The sequence below is a fragment of the Scomber japonicus genome, chromosome 8 (genome assembly GCF_027409825.1).
Source record: "Scomber japonicus isolate fScoJap1 chromosome 8, fScoJap1.pri, whole genome shotgun sequence".
Classification (NCBI taxonomy): domain Eukaryota; kingdom Metazoa; phylum Chordata; class Actinopteri; order Scombriformes; family Scombridae; genus Scomber; species Scomber japonicus.
The window spans coordinates 1,547,823-1,568,451 of record NC_070585.1 but is presented as its reverse complement, the minus strand read 5'-3'; the positions used below and the strand labels follow the sequence as shown (position 1 = coordinate 1,568,451).

At 41.5% G+C, this 20,629-nt stretch overlaps 1 protein-coding gene across 1 annotated transcript; it reads left to right on the top strand.

Annotated features, from left to right (window-relative positions):
- The first annotated feature begins 19,134 nt into the window (after positions 1-19,134).
- Positions 19,135-20,115, top strand: LOC128362959 (C-C chemokine receptor type 5-like). The gene has a single exon (XM_053323834.1). The coding sequence runs from the start codon at positions 19,285-19,287 to the stop codon at positions 20,113-20,115; it is 831 nt and encodes a 276-aa protein (XP_053179809.1). The 5' UTR covers positions 19,135-19,284.
- Positions 20,116-20,629: the final 514 nt, after the last annotated feature.

Genomic DNA, 20,629 nt, shown 5'->3' with positions numbered 1-20,629 from the left:
TATTGTAATGCATTGCAGCACATTGTATCTTACATATGTTTAATATAATAATATTGCACATCTCTTCTATGGAAAAAAAGGTTAGTTAAGGGCTTGTGCGAATGCCAAGTAATTTTTGAAATCTTTCTTAAAGTCACATTCATTTACATTAAGTTACATGAACTACAGAGTGGTATACTTACAGTTTATTATTCTAGTTCTTCTAATGTGATAGACAGTATTATACCACATATCTATTTTTGTAGCTTATCAGTGCCAGCTCCTACATTTTTAGCGTTCTTTGCAGGCAGTTACTGACTCTCACGCCTGTTCAGAAGAAAATAACAAAATCTCTTTTGCTGTGTATCAAATCTTGTACTTCTGTAGGCTAACAATGTTTTGAGGATATTGTAACTACAGTGAACATCACTGCATTATACAAAGTAAATTCTACATGGTTTTTACACTAAGCACCACTATACTCTTGTCACATATAAACCACCAGTAGGTTTATTGGGTTATTATAGCAGTCTGTAATGATTTGGTACCATGTGCGAATTCTAACGCTACCTTGCTAACGCTAGCTTGCTAACTAGCTAATCATCATATCCGGTAAGTGTGCAACAGCCATGTTTGATTTGAAACAACACTAACCTGTCGATATTTGTGCACTACACACAAATATCGACAGGTTGTGCACTGTGTACTAACAGAAGTGTGTGATTTGAAACACACAATCTTTCAACAATTCCCGCCATTTTAGTTAGCTATGTGAAGTTGGCTATTGCTAAACTTAGCTGGTTAATTAAAATAAACAGGAAGAATTCTCAAATTATTGCTTAGTTTTCAAATTCATTTCAGATATCATCAAATGTATATAAAGGTTATTCTTAAACATGCCAGTAAACAGCTCAGTCAAGACAGTCGGCTAACATAAAGTCTGTGTAAAGTAAGAATAAATATGTGTTCTGAGTTTGACATACCACAGAAAAGTGTGCTGTCGGCAAATATATGAAATTAGGCTCCAAAGTTGCTCCCAAACGCTGTAGGAGTGCCCGCCGAGTTCGCTGAAACCCCGCCCCCTACAAAGTGTCACCTGTCAATCAGGTCACCACCTCCACCAGAAACATGGATGCTAGGTCTGAGAGCTTTCTGCTGCTAACTCAGTTGCTAACTCAGCTGCTAGCTCAGCGGCTAATTCAGCTATCTGGCTAACTGTAGACTGTAGTAGTAGTAGTGTGTGTTGAATGTATTTATACCTCTACAGCAGCAGACGCTGCGGTGATTGTCAGACACGCCCACTAAATCCTGAACACAGAAATCTTGAAACACAGTTTGTGAAGCCTAGCTCCACAATTTCATTTATGACCTATTTAATGTGTTTAGAAGAAAATGTCTGAATTCACAGTCTTTAATATAATAGCGTAAATGTTGCTAGCTCTAGTATACGGTATCCCAACATTGAATGGTGTGGCAAAAAGGTTTAAAATGACTCACTCCTCTCATATGAAACCAACTGCTCAGCTGGGGCATTGCCATTACACTGACCAATCAGGCTGAACCAAACATTAATTGGTCCTTCACTACATATTCTGCTGTATTCTACCACGTTTTAGTGTGGTACTTTAGTACTTTAAAGGTGTCTCAGCATGTCACACTAAATCAAGCTGATTGCCACTTGGTTGTCTCGCTGAAACTCCATCTACGCTTCCTCGCCTTTGATCAAATTCGAGTATTGCAGCTGCAGAAACTGATGGCAGTGAACAGTAACTAATACTTCAGGCTTCAAAATGTCTCTTCAGAAACCTGTAGGTGGCACACAGATGTTACCTCCATGTGGTTCCTCTGGATTTACCACTCCCTGTGGGTGTAGAATTTATTTATTTTTTTGCCAGTGATTATGCTTGGTAGCTTGGCAACAATCATAGTCATTTCACAGCAAATCTATATCGTCTGCTGCAGCTCCACTTGATAATTTAAGAAGACAACACATAAAATTCTTTTTTACACATTTTTCTTAATGTTTGAGAAACTATTCCATTTAATCTTCAATTCAATGCTTCATCCTTTCACCATTTCCTTGCACCCTCTGACACTCATCATCTCTCATACATGTAATTACCCTGCTTGATTTTTCTATTCTGCCTGTTCTCTCCTATACTTCATTTAGTTTTCTCCTGTGTGCTGAACGGCCTCAGAAACTCTCTCTCCTGCTTCGATTGTCCTGTTTATGCAGCCAACCAGCTTTTTTCACTTCTTGTCTTGCACCATGCATTTAAAACTATTTCTGCTAGACACAAAGTACATCATTATAAGCATTATTCATGTAATTACTAGAGTCTGGATTCTTATTTTTTACGTGTTAATGCAGTCAGTGACATGTAGGGATGGTTAACCAAAGACTGGTCTTTAAAGGAACAGTTATTGTGATTATTCTTGCTCTTGTTGTTGCTGAGTAAAGACCACTCTCATGTCTGTGTGGCTGATATAAAACTACAACCAGAGGAACAGTTAGTCTATCTCTGTCCCAGCTCAGTAATTAATAAATTGTATCATGTTTAATCTGCAAAAGTGGTATTTTTTCACCAGTTTATTCAATTCAATTCAGTGTCATTTATATAGTGTAAAATCTCAACAAAAATCCCCCTAGAGCAAGCACTTTTAATGGGAAGAAACGAAAAAAGTACTGTGCCACACTCTTTCTTGGTTGGGTGCAGTGACTTCATTGAGTCTTCATCGGTCGCCTAACAACATTATCGTGACAAGACAATAATTTTTAAACTAAAATAAAGGGCAATTGGTAGTATAGTTTCATACCATACCAGACATGTGAGTGGCAGTGGTCTTCTCCTGACTATTAGCAAGAAAATGTATTTCACAAAATGGTGAACTATTCCTTTAACTCGGTCAGGGTTCATGTTTGGTTAAAAACTGGAATCCTGAAAAGGAGTTGTTACTGCTACTTGTATTTCAATGTCATTTATGCTTTGATTGTTTAATGTGGGCATTTTCAGTTGACCTACTATTAAATAAACTTCTTCTTATATTTTCATATATAGTGTGTATGTGTACTGTATGTTGTTGTGCGTTACAGGGATCTCAAAGGTGCATGATTGAACAATACAACATATAACACTAACATAATTGTAGTGTTTGGGATGTTTTGAGCAAATGTATAGTCTACTTTACTGGCTTGACAACAGCCCCAATGCCCAGTAGGCTGGACTGTAAATCACTGTATGAAACTCCACAATGATTTACTTTAAAGAGTACTATTAAAATAAATACATACATGAAGGACACATTAAAGAAGAATACCAATATGTCGTACCACTATAGTTACAATCCTATCCATACATCTCTATTTACATACAAACACAAAGTAAAAGATTTGACAAGATAGAATTTACTACGTTGATAGGATGGTGTGCAAACCTACAGTATACTGTATGCCAGAGCTGTTCTTGAATTCATTTAATTAGGGAACTGTAACGGTTCAGTTTGAACACCATGCAAATTTTAGATGCAGTGAGACTGCATACAAAAAGGTGCATGTACAAGGTCAATGGAAAGATGCAAGTGTAGAAAATACAAAACATGTTCAGCAGTCAAGAGAATTCCTCTCACGTTCAGTGAGTATTAATGCAGCTCTATTGTTCTCCTGTTTAGAGAAAGCCCTGCTTGCTTCAAGTTAATCTCATTAATGTAATCACATTTTCAGAAAGCACGAGTTCTTCAAACCGGTAGAATCTGCCACTGTAGTTAGATAAATTGACAAAAGTGTCTCCAAATAAGATTGCCAAGACTTGTTATAAAAGAAAATGCACTGCCAAGTTTGTCTTTGGTCTCTCCTTGTCTCTCTCTCTCATTTCCTTCAGTCCATGTCTCGGTTCATTCCTGCAGCCATCCTTATCTGTCCTATTTCTTTCTCTCTCCAACCTTTACTCCCTCCTGCTGTCCTTGTTATGACATTTAATCCTCCCATCAGGCCTCCTTTCTCTCTGACCTCTCATCTATGTCAATAATCATCTCATCTCCGCACCCCAACTGAGTAGACTTTTATCTCCTGTCAGACTCAATTCTCCTGTCCTCCCTTCCTCCCTGTCATTCCGCTGTCCTCGTGACGTGTCCCGCATGATCCAGCTGTGTTCACATTGAGTGAAGGCACATTAAACCCAGATCGTTCAAAATGGACTGACAGATGATCACAGATAGACCCTACAAACTGTCAGATCATAGTAATCTCAACTCAAAGGACCCATTTGTACTTGATATTAATATGTGATATGTATCTGTTTATATTATCTGGATAATAACATTTGATCCATGAGCCTTTCCTTTTATTGGTATGCAAAAAGAAAAAAGCTCTCATTATCTTGAATCTGCCCACATTGTGATCACCATTTCCATTAGATACTGTAGGTGGCGCCTGTGGATGTTTCAACAAACATGGCACCATCTAGGTCAAAGCAGCAATGCTGTGGATGACTGTCATTCATTTGTGGGAGGGAACACTGATAGCTATTGCTGCTACTTGTAGCTTTGCCTATCAAAACACTTTTTTGCATTAATAACTCACTGTAATATGATTTTGTCGGTTCAATACAAAGTGTAAATGGTGTCAAGATGTGTGTACTTCAAAGACTTTGACCAACTACTAGTGGTCAGTAGTGCAGCTACAATACATTACACTATGTTAGCATCTGAGCTAACCCCTGTGGTTACACAACGTTATCTTCTTAGTTTGTTTTGTACAAACATTAATGTAGCTCCAACGATTCAGGGGTTTCCTACTAAGCTAACTGCACTTGAGAGAAAGATGGCCTTATTTATGATTTGATTTACCTGTTGAGAATTACGTGTTACCTTTCCTGACAAAAGTCTGACTTCTTTACATATTGTACAAGCTATTTTTTCACACTGACTTATCAGCAGCAAAAACACTGGAACTGCTCATTAACAATGGTTCTGGCAATTAACAAATGTATTAGCTAAACCCGTGTTTGAAATGTCTAACTGTTACAAAGGAGGTCTGTTTACCTCTGGTCATGTAGACCTCTAACAATGGTTCTTATAGTCAGTGCAATTAATGTTATTTTGTAGATTGTGTTTATATAAGCTTACAGTTTTCACACTAATGCTTTACAACTGCCATTTAAATATAAATGGACCATTCTTTTGATACATTACTTGTGGTAAGGTACAATCTTATGTAAGTCGGTTGCGTGACAAGGCTGCTGTTTAGTGGGGTCAAGAGTACATTTTGAGAACTGGAATCCAATGAAAGGTGGGAAAAAATGTGTGTAAAGGTAACTCTATAACACTGTATCCAGCTCTGTAGATACACCCATGGTAGTGATGCTTTGAATGAATTGAGATAATTCTAGGTTAGTCTACTGGTTAAGAATTGTTCAGTCAGGTTCCTTGTAGGCAAAATGTTATGATATGTGAATTGTAATAGAGAAGTCATTTTTACATAATTTCATGATGTGTCTTTATGTAAGTAATGCCGTTGCATATCAGGAGTGCTGGGGCTGAAGCAATTACTTTTTGCAGACAGTATCTAAGGATAAACTCTTCAAATACATGGTTATTATTATTATTCACAATGTCCATTTTTTGCTCGACTTTTGAAGGCTGCAGACTGGATGGGTGCCTCCGCAGCTGTAAATGGGTGTTCATTCTCAGCCTGCCTAATTATTGAGGCAGACTCTGCTGTTAGTCATACAGCTGCATCCAAGATTTTTATAGCGTCGGGTCAAGCTGTGTGGAGATGTTTTGATCACCATAATTTTCATTTGTGACAGCATCTCAGCTAAGATTCAAGGTTTTTATGTTGCTTTTTTGAAACATTCTATCATTATCTCTGCCATCTCTTTGTTCAGTGCATATTCCTCCATGCTGAGGGGTGGTACGAGTATGACCAGACTACTCCCACAGGCTCTCTCTCTTTGTTCAGGCATTAGAACATATCCATGAGGCCTCAGCTTCAAAGATGAGCTTTAACATTGGCCAACACATCAGCTGCTGAATCTAAGCAAACTTCTCCTTCGGTGTTGTACTGAATTAGAACTAGGATACTTGCCTTTTAGACCAGTCCACATGTCAACAATCTAGAGAACAAGTTTTGAAACCTGGCCTCTATACAATACATGCTGGGACAAAACCTCTGTAAGAGGTTATGACAATACATTTAGTCAACATTAGCTAGAACAAACCCTATTTAATACCATGGTAGATGTGTTGTACTATACTGATGTTGGAAGCATGGTATTGTACATAATAGTTTTGGGCTTTATACAGGGACAGTTTTTTGAGGGATGTCAGGTACAGTACAATTAGTTTCCTAAGATCTGGAGAAAAAACTTAAACATGAAACATTTTGAGGTATACTTTAAATACAGTGTTATGGTTTAAATGAACTTATACACAATAAAGCACTGCAAACAAAACAGCTCATCTCATTGAATTAAGTACATACAGAGAAAGAAAAATGTCCTTTCAACAGACCTAAGTCCAAACACAAAATTATAAATCAATCACAATTCCTTAAGCGTTCACAGCAAGCGTGATGTTTTTCTTCTTCATACAAATAAATAATAATTCTTATTAAACATAAATCCTAAAAAGTCTGAAGGGCCTTCTTAACCTGTATATTTATCCAGCCTGCGCTTTCACACATTTTATTCCAAAAAGGGGATTAAAATACATTTCTCATTCTCTGCTAAGGGGGATTTCTACTTTCAATTCAATTATGGTTCCTGAAATATTTGGACACTGTTTTAAGAAAAAAAAAATCTAGCATTTTCTTGAACAATAAACATTAGGAATGAATTCTACCAGAAATGATCACTCATGCTTCTTGACTTTCTGTTGAATATGCCAATGTTTTAGCTGTTGTTTGACATTCTTAAAGAGAAAGGATTACTGGCCCTTTCCCTAATGAAGGATCACCTCTGCCTGACTTTCCAACATGGCATTCACAGTGTTTCCATACATCTACATAACTAAACAAACAGCAGTCTATCTCAGTGTTATATACTCACAACATGACATTCACCCCCTGGCGCTGGTTTTATTTTTTCATTTCTTTATTTATTTTTTTGTTTGTTTGTTTTTCACTGCTACAAAGCTGAGAGTGGCAATGTCATGTTTTTTGTCAGTTAAGTGTGCTGCCACAGGGTAGTCCCTGTTGTTTTTCTGAATACTGCTATCATGCTCACTTATATGTTGTTTCAAGGCTGTAGATGTTTTTCCCCACATATGCCAGTCTACAAGGGCATTTTATCATATAAACCACATGGGGTTGAATTGCATGTGATCACATATTTTATAGGATATATTTTCCAGTCAATGGATGAAAACAGACAGTTTCAATGGAGAGGTGGCATTCTGCATAATGGCTACTACTAAGCAGAGTTTGGAGCTTGATTGCTGTTTCTTTCTTCTTCAGATGAGCATGGACCAGCATGTCTTTGATATTCCTCACAGTATGAATGGAGAATCCTTAAATGTCTCTGAGAAAGCCAGATCTATTGTAAGAAGCAGCCAGTGTCTTCTTAACAATGTTTTGCAGCAGGTGTGCACCAGGTGTATGAAAAGGGCTTTTCTTGCTTGTTGGCTTTGTTGAAATAGTTCAGACTTTGATTCATTTAGTGCAGTGTTGCATTTTCAATGCACTGTTCTACAGTAGGTAGCCACGTTCAATGAAATCATGATGCGTTCCAGCCGGATTGTCCATGAAATGGATTCTTGGGAAGACCCTTCTTCAGATTTTGACACTGCTTGAATGCAACAATGTATTTTTGTTAATGTTTTTTTGATACAGGGAAGTTATGAGACTGCAGTGTGAATGTAAAGTTGGGGTCTGTTCTATTTAGTTGTTCTACAAACTCCAGGAGTTCAGATTCAGTTCCTAGAAACAGGCATAAGATATCATCCACACATCAGATCCATTTAAAAAAGTCATGAATGACATTTGTATTGTCCTGAACTGACAACGAATCTGTCTATAAGAATGTCAAACAGCAGCTCTGTAAATGCCCTGAAGGAGGTCTGTGGCTTCTGACTTTCATACAGAAGACCATCACAGATGCGCAAATGATATTGTGCTAACGACAAAGTTTAAAGAGTTGGCAGAGGATGTAAAAAAAAGGAAAAGTTTCACCGAATCATCCAATATCTATGTTCTTGTCTGACAAAAGGGTTGAACCACAGATTACCCAAAACTACTAGCTGTTCTGTCTGACAGACAACAAACACATTTCAGAGACAAACTGGCTTCAGAAAATCATAAGATATTGGTTTATTCATGTGTAGTCTCACTTTTTTGTCAAACCTGTTGATGAGAAGTTTTCTACTATTTCAGCTACCATTTCTCCAATCGTTCCTTGTGTGAACTGAAAGGGTGGAGGATATTTACGAAGAAATACAGATTTTATATCATTCATTGGGATAATATAAGTTACTTGCAACACCTTATTTTTTGATGGGTAAATAAAGCCTTGATGCTGAAATATTTGTCCCACTATAGAAGCATAAAACATCATCCAACTGTACTTATTTATTTGTTGGTGTGGGAGCTGTTTCTTTACACAGCTGACTGGCCGGATCTTTATACGACAAATTGAGTATTTTTATGGCTGCTCAGTGGCAGCATGTTTTTTTCCTCACTGGCTTTACATGGCTGACTGATTTGTCTGCAGAGTGTCGGAGAGGCATCAGGGATTCTGGTCAGCCAGAGACGGGCCATACATGATAATGCAATCTGCTGCTACCCTGCAAGGACACCACACACACACACATACAAAGAGGAGAGAAGGCCTGTGGTTATCCCTTGTAAGGCTGTCCTGAGCAAAACATGGCACTTACTGAAAGCCTGACAAACACCCACTTCCATCTCACACAAGCTGTCTCCTATTATATTTATCACTCTCCCACTCATTCTCAAACAATTATTTTCTTTTTCTTGTGGGTAATCACACACTGCCAGGTAGAATGCATTAACAAGGAGACTGTATAAAAAGTATAGTTTGTGACAGTTTCTGGTTTCAACTATTTAGTTAGTCCACTCATAAACCCTGACCAGCGGAAATCCTGCGGTTGTTAATTCATTCCCTGCCAAACCACACCATCCCTCTTTCCTCTCCTGGTTCAGGAATTAAGGAGACTACCATGGAAATTATTAATACATACTTTGATATAATTCTGGGGGAAGATTCAAGCTTCATTTTTTATTCTGAGATAAAGCTTTAAATATGGCTGGTTAATGTGACTCAGCATGACTTTGTTTCTTCCATACTAATTTGCCACAGATGAGGGGGGCACATTTTCCAAGGCTGTCTCTAATCTGTAGTTGGGGAACCATTATGTGGAGAATAATCTGGTTTCTAACTGGACATTGGAGCATTGAGTCAATAACCAGCGACAGTTCTAAGGCAGAACATGATAATGATACTACATCAGCTACTCTCCAGAGTCATACCCCATTCAGACCCACCCAATGAGTTAAACCCTGTGAGGGCCTATCTGTATGGGTCTACCTACTTTAGGTGACCCTCTACATGACCAGGGTTGGAAGCAGGATTGGGTATTGTTTAAAAAACTATGATTCCAGTACCAGTTCAAGTCCCCTAAAGTAATACTGATACCAACTGAGTTAATTCAATAGTCATTACACATTTAGTGCTCTGTCTTTTATCCTATGTAACAGGCGTGTAGTGTAGACACACTTTAGAGCGTTTAGGTGGCAGCTTGACTTTTGAACTGCTAAGGGTGCTAACTCAAATTCACCACGACTTCACCACCACAGACAGGTTGTAGGTGCTGTGGCAGTGGACCAATCATCCATCCATCCATCCATCTTCTTGCCGCTTATCCGGGGTCGGGTCGCGGGGGCAGCAACCTAAGCAGGGAAGCCTAGACTTCCCTCTCCCCAGCCACTTCGTCCAGCTCTTCCAGGGGGACCCCGAGGCGTTCCCAGGCCAGCCTAGAGACATAGTCTCTCCAGCGTGTCCTGGGTCTTCCCCGGGGTCTCCTACCGGTGGGACGTGCCCTGAACACCTCACCAGGGAGGCGTCCGGGAGGCATCCTGATTAGATGCCCGAACCACCTCATCTGGCTCCTCTCAATGCGGAGGAGCAGCGGGTCTACTCCGAGCTCCCTCCGGATAACTGAGCTTCTCACCCTATCTCTAAGGGAGAGCCCAGCCACCATACGGAGGAAGCTCATTTCGGCCGCTTGTACCCGCGATCTTGTTCTTTCGGTCACGACCCAAAGCTCATGACCAGAGGTGAGGGTAGGAACGAAGATCGACTGGTAAATCTCTTCACCACGACGGATCTGTGCAGAGTCCGCATTACTGCAGACGCCGCACCGATCCTCCTGTCGATCTCCCGCTCCATCCTTCCCTCACTCGTGAACAAGACCCCGAGGTACTTGAACTCCTCCACTTGAGGCAGAATCTCATCCCCAACCTGAAGAGTGCACTCCACCCTTTTCCGGTTGAGGACCATGGCCTCGGATTTGGAGGTACTGATTCTCATCCCGGCCGCTTCATACTCGGCTGCGAACCGATCCAGTGAGAGTTGGAGGTCACGGTCTGATGAAGCCAACAGGACCACATCATCTGCAAAAAGCAGTGACCCAATCCTGAGGTCACCAAACCGGACCCCCTCCACACCCTGGCTGCGCCTAGAAATCCTGTCCATGAAAATTATGAACAGGATCGGTGACAAAGGGCAGCCCTGGCGGAGTCCAACTCTCACTGGAAACAAGTCCGACTTATTGCCGGCAATGCGGACCAGGCTCTGACACCGGTCATACAGGGAACGGACGGCCCTTATCAGGGAGTCCGATACCCCATACTCCCGTAGAACCCCCCACAGGATCCCCCGAGGGACACGGTCGAATGCCTTCTCCAAGTCCACAAAACACATGTGGACTGGTTGGGCAAACTCCCATGCACCCTCGAAGATCCTGCAGAGGGTGTAGAGCTGGTCCACTGTACCACGGCCTGGACGAAAACCACACTGCTCATCCTGAATCCGAGATTCGACTATCCGACGGACCCTCCTCTCCAGCACCCCCGAATAGACCTTACCAGGGAGGCTGAGGAGTGTGATTCCCCTGTAATTGGAACACACCCTCCGGTCCCCCCTTCTTAAAAAGAGGGACCACCACCTCAGTCTGCCAATCCAGAGGCACTGCCCCCGATGTCCACGCGATGCTGCAGAGTCGTGTCAACCATGACAGCCCCACAACATCCAGGGCCTTGAGGAACTCAAGCTTTTTAACCACCTCAGCGACCTCCACTCCAGAGATAGGAGAGCCCACACCCGAGTCCCCCGGCCCTGCTTCCTTACCAGAAGGCGTGTTGGTGGGATTGAGGAGGTCTTCGAAGTATTCCCTCCACCGATCCACAACGTCCCGAGTCGAGGTCAGCAGCACACCGTCCCCACCGTACACAGTGTTTACGGCGCACTGCTTCCCCCTCCTGAGACGCCGGATGGTGGTCCAGAATCTCTTCGAAGCCGTCCGGAAGTCTTTTTTCATGGCCTCACCGAACTCCGGAGTCCTACAGGCCAAAAAGGACCTATAGGACTCCTTCTTCAGCTTGACGGCATCCCTCACCGCCGGTGTCCACCAGCGGGTTCGGGGATTGCCGCCCCGACAGGCACCGACCACCTTGCGGCCACAGCTCCGGTCAGCCGCCTTAACAATGGAGGCACGGAACATGGCCCACTCGGACTCAATGTCCCCCGCCTCCCCCGGTACATGGTTGAAGCTCTCCCGGAGGTGTGAGTTGAAACTCTCTCTGACAGGAGACTCTGCCAGACGTTCCCAGCAGACCCTCACAATGCGTTTGGGCCTGCCAGGTCTGACCGGCATCCTCCCCCACCATTGGAGCCAACTCACCACCAGGTGGTGATCAGTTGACAGCTCCGCCCCTCTCTTCACCCGAGTGTCCAAGACATGCGGCCGCAAGTCCGACGACACGACTACAAAGTCAATCATCGAACTGCGGCCTAGGGTGTCCTGGTGCCAAGTGCACATATGGACACCCTTATGCTTGAACATGGTGTTCGTTATGGACAATCTGTGACGAGCACAGAAGTCCAATAACCGAACACCGCTCGGGTTCAGATCGGGGGGGCCGTTCCTCCCAATCACACCCTTCCAGGTCTCACTGTCGCTACCAACATGGGCGTTGAAGTCCCCCAGCAGAACGAGGGAATCCCCAGGGGGAGTGTTTTCCAGCACCCCCTCCAAGGAGTCCAAAAAGGCTGGATACTCTGAGCTGCTGTTCGGACCATAGGCACAAACAACAGTCAGGATCCGTCCCCCCACCCGAAGGCGGAGGGAGGCCACCCTCTCGTCTACCGGGGTAAACTCCAACATACAGGCACCAAGCCGGGGGCCAATAAGTATTGCCACCCCTGCCCGGCGCCTGACACCAGTGGCAACTCCAGAGTGGACGAGAGTCCAACCCCTCTGGAGGAGACTGGTTCCAGAGCCCTTGCTGTGCATCGAGGTGAGGCCGACTATATCTAGCCGGAACTTCTCAACCTCACGCACAAGCTCAGGCTCCTTCCCCACCAGAGAGGTGACGTTCCACGTCCCTAGAGCTAGCTTCTGCAGCCGAGGATCGGACCGCCAAGGTCCCCGCCTTCCAATCACATGTCGCATTAAATCGAAGAACCTAGGTCGAATACGCTTTGAGTAGACCCATCAAGTAGACATGCCTATGACCACGTAATAATCACGTCTGTTGTCTTAAAGTTTAGACAGCAATTAGGCTACAGAGGTACAAGAGTCTACAGAGACAAGAGTGATTGGAGAGATATCTACTGTATAGTAACATTAGATTCCCCTTTGAGCTTTATTGGCCATGTATATCTATGCATACAAGGGAATTTGACTCTGGTTTGGCTTCCCATGTGTTTATACACTTCACTACACAATCTTCAGGATTACACGCCTAACGAAAAGGTGATTATGCATGAACATACTGTATCACTATTATGCACAAGAAAAATGCAAAAATGGGATTGGCAGGTTTTCTTTAGACTTATCATGAAAACACTGCCAATTATAAACTGAATGTTAGGCTGAATGGAAAAAAATGAACCATTTAATTTTCCATCCCGGCATCATCTCATTCATATTGTATGTCAATTTTTTGCTTATTTAGCCTGCTTTGCCAATGGCATGTCTGTCTCTAATGAGCTTGATTAAGGGTTAGTCCGGTTGGTTACTACATGCCCATGGCGACCACGCCAGAACATTGACGACATGTGAGGTTCAGAAAACTAATACCAGATTTATATATTTATTTGTTGTGTAAACTCTGATGATGATGAAACAGTGTACGTTGTGAAATTATTGTGCCAACATTATGTGAGTGGAATAATATTTTTCCAGCTGTCTGTGCGGTTGTCTCTGCTCCTGTAATGGAGTTTGGACTTATAAATCATGACCATAATGTAAACAATGTTTTCTCCATCCATCCATCCATCCATCCATCCATCTATTTTCTATATCGCTTATTCTCTAGAGGGCCATGGAGGGGCTGGAGCCAATCTCAACTCATTTAAACTTATCTTTCATTATACAGGTAGAGCCAAGAAAACTTGTATATGTCATTCAACAGTCTGGTCCAGAGTTGAAGAGTTTCTGGATGACTGTATGTGTGACAAATAAAGTACCTCATGCTTTGCCTTATGAGTTGTTGTAAACTAGGTTCTAACATTACAGTATGATTGATAACCCCATGTTCAATGAATTTCATCTTTAAAACTTGTTCATGGCTGGTGCAACATTACAATATAATTAATGAATTGCAGTTGTAATTCATATTATTGCTTATGCTGTAAAATTGGACCAGAGGTGTTATTATTATCTCATAATTACATCTACATTAATAGCCATATTATACATTTGCAGTAATGTTCTCCAGCACTGGCTATACTGTGTTATCAGTGGTATAATTGGGTCTAACTACTGGTTCTTTTTGATGTACAGATGGACAATGTCCCCAACTTCCGTTTGCAGTCCATGTCCAATTACCTCATTTTGAGATTCTTTCACTGCATTGCATTCGCCTGCCAGCAGCAGGAATACCGGCCACCAAGGCCTGTGTCGTGGCCTTTGGGGGACACTGCAGTGACACCAAACTGGTTCTCAGCCAGAATGAGAGCCAGCTTGGCAAGTACAAAGGACAGCCCTTCCACCGGGCGCTAAACAATGATGTGGGCTATATGTCATGATCATGGTGGCACACCAGCTGGAGCCCACAGAACCATCCCCATTAAGATCAATAAGTCCTCTCTATCCCAGTACACCAGGCTTTTTCCTTGTGTTGTGCCTGCTATTGAGCAAAGCTGTGAGTGTGTGTGGGTTAGGGTTAGGGTTTGTGTGCGTGTGAATTCAGCTTCCTCTTCAGAAGAGGAGGATGACAAAGTGTTGGTAGGAGCTGCTATAGAAATGGAGCAGTCCTATAACTCAATTTCCTCAAGTAATAACATCAGGATCACTTTTAATGTATAAATAATAAATACACATTACAGTTTGAATGGGTGCACATTCAACACATTTCTATTTCCTAACTGTTGTATCAAATGTTATATTTATTATATACACAGTTAGTACATGTACATCATGTAGTGCAAGGCCTTGACTTTTTCTCCTGGGAGCATTTTCTATCATTTAAATGATGTGTCTTATGGTTTTATAAATGTGTTGAATAAATGGACTTTTTTCATTTCTACATGGGTTGCAACTAAACACATTTTTTTCATTCTGTCCACTATCTTATTTAAGCCTATCTGTTCTGCAGGCTGTCATGTGACAAGAGTGTTCTGGTTGAGATGAGGGGATTGACACTGGGCAACAGTGCCAATCGTCTGTGCTCCTACCTGGTGGAGCAGCACCTGGCAGACTGGATGGCTTGGCACGTGTGGGGCGCAGGAGACAGAGCGTCTCATTGTGGAGGTTCTGGAGCAAATCAGATCACACCCAGTGCCCCTACGTGTCCTGCATCCAGGATCCACCAGGGCTGCAGCTTTATACCCGGACAGGCCAGGTGAACAGGCCAGAAGATCATGGGAGAGATCAACATGCCTGTTTACGATACTGTGCCTGCAACTCCACCTCAACAGGTTCATCCTGGTAAGTGTTTGAAACCTGAAAACACAAGTAAATCTACTGTGTTTCTTGGTTCTTGTCCCACTCCTCTGTGTTATGGTCCAGGCACCAGTGTCAGTGAAATGAACTTTCAGTTCAACCTGCAAGACATGCTCGATGACACCAATGTACTAAAAGAGGAGCAGCTGCAGGTGGCACAAAGTGAGGAGAAGGAAAGGGGTCAGGAGCATTAGGTAGAAGGGGGTAATAAGGACTTTCAGGAATACCTGTTTGGCACAGATTTCCTGTCAGACACCTCACAGCCTCCACAGCCTGTGGACCTCTCAGCCAGCTGATCTCCAGCATGAAACAGAGAGGATAAATGATCATTCAACCTTTCTTCATCAACTCCATCACTGTCATCTTCAAACCAACCTGATGAATGATTGTTTTCATATGTCCTCTGTAGGAGTACATGGGCCTTTATGGCCAACCCTAACCCAGCATGTCCTGAACCTGGCCATGTGGGAAAAATTCCCAGAGGGAGACAAGGGCCCAGTGGACTATCCACCATGGTACAAGGACTGTCTCACCCAGGGGAGATTCAAGAAGGCCAAGTCTGCCCACGCACCCACTGACATCACTGTGTGGTTGGAGAGCATGAAAAGGTACATGATATTACACAGGTCAGTGAAGAGGCTCTGCTGACTCCACATCCTGTTTCTCTCTAGATGTCTCTTCTCAATGTGTTGTACTACTGTGGTTAACCAAAGTACATGTTCTGTTCCTCCTCACACAGCTCAATGAATACATCAGTGAACAAGTCATATTTTTCCCTGGACATGTACGTTGGTGGACATGTATGATGATAGTTGCAACTGTGCCCAGGATCCCACTTCATATACATCCGATGGATCCGTGGTCTTGACAGTTCTTTACTACATAGTGTTTGGTCTAGGTCTGCTAGGTATGTTCAAAAAGGCCTGAATCTTAAAAAGAAAAGGAAATATAAACCACTATCTTGACACATTTGAATGCACTTTTTAAGCATTTAACGGAAACCGTTACATGCAACAGATATGTGCAACATTTCACTTTTACAGTTTGTCACAAGCAATATAAGAACCTCAAATATATAAAACTAATTATGACAATTGATTTCACAGGCAACACCACAATTATCTGGATTCTCCTCCGGTAAAGATGAAGACGATTACGGGTGTATGCCTCCTCAACCTGGCCATGACTGACCTCATACTGGCTTCATCTCTGCCTCTCTGGGCCTACAATACTGAGAACATTGTTTCATGCAAACTGATGACAGGAGTCTATCAGGTGGGGACGAACTATAAGTTACTCCGACTCCTCCTATTCATTTCAGAAGTGTACAGATATTTACGAGACAATTATTGAAATGGAATGATTAATGATCTGTAAATTTGTATTTGTAACTTTTAACAATCATGTTGTTCTTCTAAATTAAAATAAAGAGTAAAAGAAAATGCTTGTGTTATGTGTGTGAAATGTCACAAGCAGCACGTCAACATAAACTGATGAAACCACAGATAGTAATGATTCAGCTGTTCACACTTCTTGTTTCTTGTATACTCTGTATGTACTGTATAAGCTCCTTGTCTTTTTTGGTGGATTTAAATCTGTTAATTTATTGAACTGCTCAGGTAATTGTTCACAATTGTAAATCTAATTCATATCATATTTAGTTTGCATTTAAATTTTTTCTTTGTTTAAAGCAAGATAACTTTCAGCTGCATTTGCTGCTTTCGATCTATAGAGTCAAGAAAAAGAATATGTTAGATGTGAACCTTATTTAGATATGGTTGGACAGAAGTAGGGACAGACTCATCTATATCATGGCTTGCATCATTTTTATTGTAATGTAAATTTAAAAAAAACATGATTAAATACACAGAGTTAGTTTCCATTATGTATGTTTTCTTAAAATTACCAAAATAAGGGTCTAAAGTTTTAAGTTTTAACTCCCAAACAATGCATTCAGGGAAATATGGTAATATACTGATCACGTTTCTATAGAATCTCAATTCAATGAGTTAAGTGAGGTTAAGTGAGTCATTCAACTCATCATTTCAAGTCAAAAGACATCAAGTCACAATAACTACCTCCAATAAAATTGAGCTCTGGAATGGTATTTTAGGATAAATTAAATTTCCTTTTATTCCATTTTTCCCTAGGTCATAGTAGCTGATTCCACTAAATACCTGTCCATTCCTGTATGTTTTATAGTGCAAAAAAACCTGTCATATAACAACAATTTAAATGACTAGCATGTCAGTGTTTGGTCATCTATCCCTTCAACTCTTGAAACAGTGGTTGGTCTAGCCGTATAGCTGTGTCAGTAGTATCACTTCTTTTGAACCAAACAGTACAAACCTACATGCAGAGCTGTGCAAGCTATGTGTTCTTGCAGGTCTGGTCACCTTGCATGTTTGTTGAAGTGTTGCATCTGTGGACTTGTGGTTCCATGTATCTGTGCACACTGTGAGCATATCTAAAAGACTCACAGGAACTACAAAACCATACACCTTCTATATGAAAACCCACAAGCTCACCCTAAATAGCTCTGTTTGAGGATGTGTGAATTTTAACAGTCTGTTCACATCGAACACCTTCTAGTAGGCTGGAGTTACTTTACTTTGTTAGCAGTGGACAGTCACCACCGCAGTCTTTAGGTGAGTCACTCTTGTTGTTTTATGAGGCTCTAGTTAAATAAGCATAATTGTGAAGTAAGTGGAGTCTGGGAGCATTTGGGCAAGAAATTCGTAACATGGTTTAGTGATACATGAATGCATACAGATGGAGTGGGAGAGGGGGAGAGATGAGCTCAGTCGATCATGGGAAGTTCTCTGGCAGTCCCTGGCACAGTGGGAAAGTGGTCTTAGATTTTTTGGACCCTACTGTATATAAGGTGAATAGTATTGGTCTAAGCACAGAGCCTTGTGGAACTTTTGCGTGCATGGAGGATTCAACATTACAAATTGAAATGGATCTGATAAATAGGACTTAATTCAGTTTAACGCAATGGTTGAGTGAAAACCTTGTGGTAAGGCTGTCATTGACATCCACATGAATATTAATCACCTATTATAATCTGTACTAAGGACTAAGTTTCATAATAGAGAATTCAGATAAATATTCACAGTACAGGCCAGGAGGGCAGTACACTATAATAAATAGAACTGCCCGTAAAGTTTTCCAGGTTGGTCAAGAAAGACTAAGAACAAGGCTTTCAAATGAGTTATAATTATGTTTAAGTCTAGTATTGATTATCAAAAAAATGGCTACTTTTAAATGTATGCTGTATTTTATCAATGATGAGAAACAAACCTGTTAATTTATATAGATTTATTGTAATTACCCAAAAATAATCATCATAAACTTTTAAGCAGTATAAAGGTTGTAGAAAACAAAAACTCCTCATATTTTCCTTTCTTTTTCTTCAGAAAGGTCATGTTGTTTTTTGTCTTTTCCAGGCAGATGATCATTGCTGCAGCAATCTCTACTTTCACCGTTTTCAGTGGCTTAAGTGAGGATCAATCTATGGAAGGCCCATCAGTCAGGTAAGAACGCTGTAGATTTACCACATACCTCCATATTTTACAATGTTTTTTCAGACCACACTGCCGTAAAGTTTATGCTATGTCATCTGCCTGTGCCTCGCTAGCTTCAACTGTTTTTCTTTAGACTGAAGTATTTGCACAGAATAACTAACAGCTGTGTGAGTTGTGTAGTGTGTCTATTTTGCGATGCAAAGTCTGGCTGCAGGATTGAAAACAATTTCATTAATCCATCATGTGTTAGTGAAAATAAACTTTAAAAGTTTTATAGCACTCACTATTGCTACAGTGTGTTGTAGTATACTTTTTTACATTTATGATTAGCAAGATAGTTGTAGTAAACTGATCTGAAATGACTGAAACGTTGTAATCATTCATTCTTCTTTGTTGGTTTCGTTCCTTATCCAGTACTACTGAGACATCCACTCCCGCAACCACCACAAGCTATGACTATGACTATGTCGAGATATGTGACTATGGCAAACATGAGACTTTTCTTCCAGCCCTCTACTCCATCCTCTTCCTCCTGGGCTTTCTGGGCAACTCTCTGGTCATTTGGGTCATCACTTGTGGGGTGCGACTTCGCAGCATGACCGACGTGTGTCTTCTAAACCTGGCCATTGCTGACCTGCTCTTGGTGTGTTCCCTTCCCTTCTTAGCCCACCAAGCCCGGGACCAGTGGGTGTTTGGGGATAAAATGTGCAAGGCGGTCCTGGGAATTTATCATATTGTTTTCTACTGTGGGATCTTTTTTCTCTGCCTGATAAGCATTGACCGGTACTTGGCTGTCGTACACGCTGTTCACACTATGCGAGCACGAAAACGGTCTTTTGGAGTAATTGCAGCTGCTGTTACATGGGTAGCTGGATTTTTGGCTTCGTTCCCTGAACTGATCTATCTTAGACAAGAGGCTACTGATGATGATTATATGGATTGCTATTTTGTGTATGAAGATACATCCAGTATCCACTTCTGGACAATCTTCAGCCTTTTCAAAATGAACATTTTGGGATTATTTATTCCCATTGTCATCATGACTTTCTGCTACTCAAAGATCATTTGGACACTGTTTCACAGCCGGTCATCCAAGAAACAGGCCATCCGTTTAGTTCTCATAGTGGTAGCTGTTTTCTTCTGCTGTTGGGTCCCCTACAATGTTGCCTCACTGTTCAAAGCGCTGGAGTTTATGTACCCTTCCACATGTGAAAGCAGCAAAGCCCTCAGATTGGCTTTACAAGTCACTGAAGCCATTGCATACTCTCACAGCTGCCTCAATCCCATCCTGTATGTGTTTGTTGGAGAGAAGTTCAGGAAGCACCTGGTGAGATTGATTAACAGGACTCCTTGCAGGCTGTGTCAGGCTATTGGGTCAGTCTACTCACAAACCAGCAGCCTGGAGGAAAGGAGTACTACTGTTTAAAGTAAGGGTATTGGATTGTGGTCATCACCACAAACAGGATTTCTTATTAAATCATAAAGAGGTTGATGGGAAAATACAAATCTCTTATTCATTTTCTGTTCCTATAACCAGTAATACCAATGTCTTATATTCATTTTGACATCTGCATAATCAGTTTGCAACATTATATTCAGTTTACTGATGATTGTACTTTTATACATGATGTTAGTATGTGTTAGAATGGTTAGTGTGACTATTTTATGACTGTAGTAATGATTAAAAGTGTATGTGTTATACTTTGCATTCCACACTTGTTGAGTAGTTATTGTGCTTGTGATTGTAAGAGGCCACAGTGCTAGAAGGCCAAGAAGTTAATACTTGCTCTTTGTTGCAGTAAATTTCCATCCTGTTATGAGTTATTTTGACTAATGTTGAAGGTCGCAAGTCGTGGGAGAGAAGAGAGACTTGACAACGGAGACAGCACGGGATGGCTCCAGAGGGAAAACAACCCACCACCTGGCATTCTGATAACATT